This window comes from Dreissena polymorpha, chromosome 5 (assembly GCF_020536995.1).
Source record: "Dreissena polymorpha isolate Duluth1 chromosome 5, UMN_Dpol_1.0, whole genome shotgun sequence".
Classification (NCBI taxonomy): domain Eukaryota; kingdom Metazoa; phylum Mollusca; class Bivalvia; order Myida; family Dreissenidae; genus Dreissena; species Dreissena polymorpha.
Genome location: NC_068359.1, coordinates 42,930,153 through 42,938,378, shown reverse-complemented (window position 1 = coordinate 42,938,378; position 8,226 = coordinate 42,930,153). Strand labels below are relative to the sequence as shown.

Here is an 8,226-nt window from a genome sequence, read left to right as displayed (position 1 = left end):
GGTTACCCGTCGATTTTTTCGATTCTAACACGATTTCATTAATAAGTTATTGGCGGTTTAAAGGTTATAAATGAGAATTATATTAACCGAACGTCCTCTACTTTTCCGCGAAAATGTGACGTCACCACAACAATTAAAATCAAATGACGTCGTCTTCATTCATAAACAGTGCAAGGACAATCAAAGTGACGTCACTTTAAACAACCGTTGGTATATCCAAAGACCTATCAATATACATTGTATATTGATATGTCTTTGGTATATCGGGGTAATAACCAACAGTAGTTTTCCTTCTGTGTATATAGAAAAAAGTCACGTGCCGTGGTAGAATATTTGTTCGAATCTGGGTGTGCTGTTGGTTATGTGGTTGGAAACTCTTTTTACAGCAAATTGCAGATATGTAAACCTCTTAACTTAATAATTTTGAATACAAGAGTCACCCGAATGTATTTTATCTTAACATTTTAGATAGTAAATAACTTAATACCAACCGGTTTTTGTCTTTTGAACAATTATTTTATTATTATCCAACAACATGTTGATTTACTGCAGAGTTTGAGTGTTTTAAAGGCGTATGACTCAATGGGCTAGCCCTATTTTAGAGAGAATATTTTTGTACAACGCACTGACGTTAAAATCTGTAGTATGAAAAAAATCACCAGTACGTGTCATTAGATTAGTCTAGTCTTTGTGTCACTCTGGATCAGCAGACGATTTATTTCATCACTCTGGATCAGCAGACGATTTATTTCAGTACTACAATCGGCAATGATAGTCTGTATTGCATACATATTCCACCGTCTATTATCGATTCGCTTCCTCAAACTGAACAAATAGTTAATGTATACATCGCGAAACGTAATGCATCTAGTTTCACTTTCGGTTTGGTTGGTTTTGTAAACACCGTAATTTCATCTTAAAAATTGGATGATAGGGTGATTAAATAATAATGGAAAAGCAAATCACTTGGATAATAGGTCAAATGCAACACAAATGAACGTTAATAGTGCTCTTAATATCAAAGTTTCGGTAAAAAGTTTGGCGCTAGTTCAACGCGCATCGTATACAGCCTCATAACAATAGACTGACAACCTTTTGGGTAGTAAAGTAGTAATACAAGGCAATATGGCGACCGTTAGCCACGAGGCCTATCTTACGGAGGAATCCGAGATAGCCGATGTATCACGATTGTTATTTCATAAATCAAACTTACGGAGGAATCCGAGATAGCCGATGTATCACGATTGGTCTTTGTGTAAGTTAATTTTCTTGAGCTTCAATACGCGAAGTGACCTCTTGACCCTATTCCCGCGCTTTCGAAGTCACGTGGGCAAATAAAGAAAACGACAACACTGTGCTGAAAACTACCACACACTTTAACATCAAACAACGCACGCAATGGCTGTAAGTTACACATCCTACATTACTGCATTAAAAATTCAGCGTTGTTGTCTTATTCAATTTGTTTTTAAATAAACAGAAATATATCTGTATATCTGTATGTCTGGCGTCCTGTAAAGCCCGCTGTCGCCAATTCATTTACCCATTTATTTGTGTGACAAATTGTAAACGTCGGGACGATTGAACTTTACCGGTACGCAACACTTAAACATCAAACAGCGTACCTTAACCCTTAACACCTAACACATAACAACTTACGCAATACCTTATAATCCTTTTTATCCTATATATTTCCTTAGTATCGGGGGTAGTCAATATAAATTGCCGCCTAAGAGTCTTTTGATGATTTTTGCTTTGGCAGACTCTTGGCGTCAATAGTCCACTCTATCTTTTTAATAGCGAGAGTTTTCCTTCTTTGTCTATATTGATGCGCAAGGAATTTGGTGCGCAACATTCAAGCCCCGATATCAGACAGTTAATGTCAACGGATTGCAATAATATTTACATACCTGTGTAGATAATTCATTTCTCAATAATGTTCCGTAAGAATTATGTAATGACTCTTTCAATTTTGCACGCCTGACCAATTTAAATCAACACACTACTCACATTTTCAATTCCAATCGCTGTGCCCGCTGTATACGGCAGGTAGATTTTAATCGATAACGCAGCCTATTACACCGTAATGCCTTCTTCTGATTGGTTGATATTTAAATATTTCATAACATGGCGAGAGGTCAGTGATTGTATTGCGATTTAAGCAGAAGTTTAACTGAAACAAATTATGCATTTTAACTTCAATTCGACGCTATTTGAGGTAAAAATGGACTAATTAACCAAAACTTTATGAGTTGGTAATGTTATTTTGCAATTTTAAGCATATTGATGTAATAGTATTGTATTTATTTTTCGTTATGGTTTTGGCAGACCGGAGTTTCAGCGTTCAGATTTATTCTGAACGCGAATTATTTCAGCTAGTATCGGGGGCTTCCGCCACCAAACCCCCGCTTTGTCGATAGTAGTTAACAACTGCGTACCGGTAAAGTTCAATCTAGCCTAAACGTCTTCGCTATTCGTAGCGCATTAGTTCTTGCTAGCACTTACTTGCTTAAAAGATTTAACTGGGATGTATATGCCAGACTGATGCAATGTCATGTAAACATGTGTTTGTCCTTTAACACGACTGTTTCTTCGCATCGCTCTGTAGTGAAATAAGGTCACTTCCAACAGCCTTGCTGTTGAGCAAGCTCTTTAGCGACGCAGTTTGAGTGTCTTACTACAACTCTGGAGGTAGTGGTTTGTTTCCCCGTTGAATCTCAGGATTTTTCACTCTTATGGTGAAAAGGCAAACAATTCCGAAAGTGGGTGTGAGATGTTTAATGGTTCTGGGTGGGCCATGTGGATGCTATACATGCTGTAGATGGTGCGTCTGGGCCTTGAAAAATTAAGTGGGGGAAGAGTGTAGTGAAAGAAGGTCACTTCCAACAGCCTTTGCTGTTGGGCTAGCTCTCAAGTGACACCCTGGCTGTTGGGCTAGCTTTTAAGCGACGCAGTTAGTGTCTGACTACCACTCTGGAGGTAGTGGGTTCGATCCCCCATTAGAGCTCAGAATTGTTCACATTAGCTATTTGTGCGATCATAAATTCCAACACAATCAATGAACCTTTCTGATGTGATTTACAGGAGGAACCATCTTCTGAACCATTCTCTTCTGCAACCAGTCCGGCAAGATCCAGAAGGAGTCGTGACCCAATCACTTCCAGTCCAGGCAGGGACCTCCCACCGTTTGAAGATGAGTCGGAACTACTTGGGGATGATGAGCCTGCGCAGGAGGAGGAGGACGGGGAGGAGCTGTTTGGGGATAACATGGAAAGGTATTTTTTGTGTGACTCGGCATACTCAGATTATGAAAATTAGTAGACAAAGAAGTATTATAAAGATAATATATCGGTGATTTTTATGCTCCCTCAAAATTTATTTTGGAGGGAGTATATAGTCACCGCTTCGTCTGTCCGTCCGTGCACACTTTTTGTCCGGGCTTTTTCTCAGCAACTAATGACCGGAATTCAATGAAACTTTATGGGAAGCTTCACTACCAAGAGGAGATGTGCATATTATCGGCGGGTTCTGGTCGGATGATTTTTCACAGAGTTATGGCCCTTTGAAATTTTTTTTAAAAAAAATTCTTGTCCCCCCAACTACTGTGCCCTCAAGACTTTTCCTTTTATCTAAATATATATTGCAATATTGTGACAAAAAACCTTTGGGGAGCATCACCCGTCTCCGACGGTTTCTTGTTTTACCTGTGAGTCCTGCATCCTACTCGCAAGAAAATCTGGGGATGCAGAGTTTCAAATAATACGAGTCCCAAAAATTAATTGAAATTTCTCAAAAAATATTATCGTTTAATATTTGGACTCATTCTTTCAATTCGGGGACTCATAGATTTGCAAGTTATCGAGTCCCAGGACTCAGATGAGAAAATTTGTAAAAATATCACAGGATATTTATTGTCAAAATTATTATTTTCTACTCATTTGAACATACCCAATTCAATGTTATCTTCAAATTATGTGGGGGAAAAAAGAATTTAAGTTAATAGGGAATTGTTGAAAGGTTATTGCGTAAATTGATTGAATTTTAATTATTTAAATTAAAAAAAAAAGATAAAGAGGCGCATGACTGTAAACAGCAAGACCAAGTGCATGATATGTTTACTGGTCTTATCTACTTACAGAGATTATCGGCCTATGCCAGAGTTGGATGTGTATGATCGGGAGGTAATGGATGATGAGGACTATTCAGACCTGTCTGAGAGTCAGCGTCAGGCTGCTGAACGAGAGTTGCATCAACGTGATAGGGAGGAGGGACGGTTAACTGGTCGCATGAGGCGCGGTCTCATGTATGGTATGAGCTACTACTACTGTATATGTGCCGTCACTATTTTATTGTTCATGGCTAGCCTAGGCTTGATGTGTGGTCTGTTTTATGGTTCATTCTAGTATTTATGTTAAGCTGTTCCAAAAAATTGTGTTTTCTTCTTTTTTATTAAAAAAACAACAAATTATCTATAATTTTGGTAAATATGGCTCGAAATTAACACTTGCAAAATACAGATTGCAAAAAAACGTTATAAGCCTCTAGCATATTTTGCGAGTAAAGAAATAGTGGGAAAAAAAGATATATGTCGTGCTGTATGCACTCCATATCATGAATGCTGGTCATTAGGTCATTGTATAGAACGTCTAAATAACCATGTGATGAATCAAGTACCCTGTCATGCAGACTGGTTTGGGTTTAATACAGGTGTAAAAAGGCACAATTGATTCCCACATATTCATTAACGTTGAATATTAAAAACAAACACGTCATTAACTTAAAAGTTTTTACTCGCTGAGTTATGCATCTTGTTAATGTGCATTCTCAGTGATGAAACACAAAATGAATGATTGTAGGTTTTCTCTGAGTATTGAGTGTATGGATGGGCTCATGAGGAGCAAAATTGTTAGTTTCATCCAAGGATGGCAGTCCAGAGGTAGTGGCTAAGTGGATTAAAAGCAAAGAAACATGATGTGGACCCTTATGGTCCAATGATCTAACATCAGACTATATTGTGTGATCGCAGAAATTAAATATAAAGGTTCAGTTCGCCTTTCATTGTTTAGTACTACTCAACTCTTTTCCAAACTTTAAAAATATATTTCCAGAAAAATTTCAAAATCCAGAGTAGGTTGTTGATTTTGACAGTTGGAATTACAGCTGCTTGTATTTTTGTGCAAGTAGAAAAAGAAATTAAAATTTGAGCCCTTGCAAACAAAAACATTGAAATTGTATCTCTGTCCTGTGGATCATTACTCCATGGCTTCGTTCATGGATTTATTGCCATCCAATAAACACTGCCAGTAGGTTTTCTGCTATGTAAAAAAAGACTGTAAACTGGACTTGATCACAACCCGTAATTATTTTAAAAATCGCAAGTTTCTCCAAAAATATTTTTTTAGAGAAATAAGTGTTTAATGATTAATTATATCTCGATTTTATTTTAAATACATTAAAAAGATATATAACTATAATGTATATGATTTTTTTTCCCAAAATGGTGATGAAAAAGCTTGTTGTGACAATATTTGTTTATAAATAAATCCAAATTTGGTCCTTATTTACAATAAAAAAATTCCCTAATTTGCCATTTTTATAGATTTAAAAAATATCAATATGACCACCCTCTTTTCAAAAAACGGCTAGAAAAACACTGACTATACTGGGCTCTTTGCTGTCTCTTTAAGTAATGAACATTGATAGATAATATGTTATTGTGTTTTATCCTTGACAGATGAGTCGGATGAGGAAGAGGAGGACAGACCAAGGAAACGCCGCGCTGCAGAACGAGCTGCAGAAGGAGAGATGGAGGATGAGGAGGTGAACTATTTCAGACATGCCCTGTGAAAAGGTGGCTTCATGCATGTGCCTCCCAAATTAACCTATGCAGTCCGCACAGGCCTATAAGGGATGACACTTTCCGTGTTTATAATACTTTTGGTTAAAAGAAATTCTCTTATTAGCAAAAATCCAATTTACGGGGAAAAGTTTTATTTCGGACTAGTCTATGCTGACTGGACGGATAAATATGGGATGACACTTAACCACATGCATTAACCCTCTGTTATCACAGATCAAGGTTCATATCTTGTCTCAATTCACAATAAGTCTTTCTTTTCAATGTGACTATTTGTCTCGTCAGGTAGTTTTTTATGCCCCTGTATCGAATGATTAGGGGTATATTGGATGGAATGATCGGGGGTATATTGTTTTTGGCCTGTCTGTCTGTCATTCTATGCATCTGTCTTCTCATTGTATTTGTCACAAAACTTTAACCTTGGTCATAACTTTTGCATTATTGATGAAAGTAACTTAATATTTGGCATGCATGTGTATCTCATGGAGCTGCACATTTTGAGTGCCGAGAGGTCAAGGTCAAAGGTAAAAAAAGATCAAAGGGGCGCACTAGGGGGCATTGTACTTCTGACAAACACATCTCTTGTTTGAGCTTGTTTTATGACTCTGAATGGAGCTCAATTCCTGTCTGTTAATGGACCTCCAGGCAAGAATTCTGCCCCTTAAAAATGAAGTCAATTCCATTTTTACAAACTGTGGAAGTATCTTGGACCTCTGATATACAGCATGTAGGCTGTTAGTGCAATGGGCTAGCAAGTGTCAAATATTAATTTTCTAACTCTGCCTACAATCCACTTACCACAGTATTGCTATCCAGTCACTCAGTCTATAGGTTTTTCACAGGTATTATTGATTATTGGAAGATTGCGTACCTTTTGAAGTTTGGCGTGCTCAAAAGAATTATGGTTTAGTTGTTATAATAGACAATTTGTTGAACCTGTTTACCCTTTCCCACTCATGGGTAAAGTGAAAATTGCTATGTGCAACCAGCATCAAACCAGAACAGCCTATGATTAACTTACTTTCCATTCAGGTTTTATGCTGTTTGCCTCTCATCAGTAGAAAGTGAAGCTCTAAAATATTTAATCTAGAAAGTCTAGAAATACTGTATAGATAGAAGTCGCAAATGGAGACCAATCACTATCTGATCAGCGGACGAAGTATTTTTGCGCTCATCGGGCTGGCGCACGGCCGATGATCGCACAGACACCGGGTCATTTTGTAGCAAGGGGCGACATCTGGATTAAATTTAAGTCTCTTCCCAGGCCCTACGTCGGGTACAAGTTTAAGTGAGACTTTAAATTAATCCAGACTCCGCCTGATGCTACAAAATGACCCAGTGATCGTGCGATCATAGGCCGTACGCCAGCCCGATGATGGGAAAAATACGTATGCTGTTGATTGGACAGTGATTGGCGTCTATTTATGACTGAGGTATTAAACTTTGTCACTTTTCACAGTATTCGGACTTTGATGTGTCCAGTATTCCTGATGCCTGGAAATCGGACACATTGGTCGGCGACCGGATTATTTGTGACTGAGGCATAAGAAAGGCCTTAAATTGAATTCTAGAAGACTACAAACTCGTTTGAATTAGTTAAGGAGAATGAGTTAAGGATTTAGAATGTGTGGTCATGAACTATATGTTCATGTAAATCTTCATTGATGGTTTCAGATGATTGAAAGTATTGAAAACCTCGAAGACATGAAAGGGCATTCTGTTAGAGAGTGGGTGTCCATGCTGGCTCCTAAAACTGAGATAAAAAACCGCTTTAAGAACTTCTTGAGAACATTCGTTGACTCCAAGGGCCACAACGTGTACAGAGAGAAAATTCGACAGATGGTGGAAGGTAAAAAAATAAAACTAATTGGATATTTGTATAATTTATATTACTGAAAGGGTTGCCAAACCAGTGACAGCACATTGTGTTGAGACGTCTAATGAATATTGTAATACATATTTCCTGATGGTTTCTTTCTATGCCCCCCCCCCCTCCCTCAGAATTTGAATGCTTGGACCTACAACCATGCCAATTGGTGTTATGGTCACTTGGGAGTCTTAGAAAACGACAAGCAATTTTGAGGTCTACAGGTTAAAGCAAAAGATCACTGGATTGTTATGGAAAAATTGTTACCACACATTATCTTGAGAGAGCTTTTTACGATACAAATTGTTATAACAGTTAATTTGGTTAAAAAAGTATTCAGTTTGAGGTCATCTGGTTAAAGGTCCAGTAACAGAGACTTGTATTGTTCAATTAATTGCCTCACAATATCTTAAGAAAGCTTTCTCATACGAGTATAGTATCTTAATTGGCATTCAGGTTAATTCGGTAATGTGTTGACAAAGGATGACCCTCAATAATTTTT

At 37.7% G+C, this 8,226-nt stretch overlaps 1 protein-coding gene across 1 annotated transcript in view; it reads left to right on the top strand.

Annotated features, from left to right (window-relative positions):
* The first annotated feature begins 1,191 nt into the window (after positions 1-1,191).
* The window catches only part of LOC127880821 (DNA replication licensing factor mcm2-like), a 53,820-nt gene continuing 46,785 nt past the window's right edge, over positions 1,192-8,226 (top strand). The window contains exons 1-5 of the mRNA XM_052428268.1: positions 1,192-1,404; positions 3,085-3,275; positions 4,139-4,308; positions 5,735-5,820; positions 7,532-7,706. Coding sequence (XP_052284228.1) covers positions 1,399-1,404; positions 3,085-3,275; positions 4,139-4,308; positions 5,735-5,820; positions 7,532-7,706 — 628 coding nt within the window. The 5' untranslated portion in view covers positions 1,192-1,398. The remainder of the gene's footprint in view (positions 1,405-3,084; positions 3,276-4,138; positions 4,309-5,734; positions 5,821-7,531; positions 7,707-8,226) is intronic.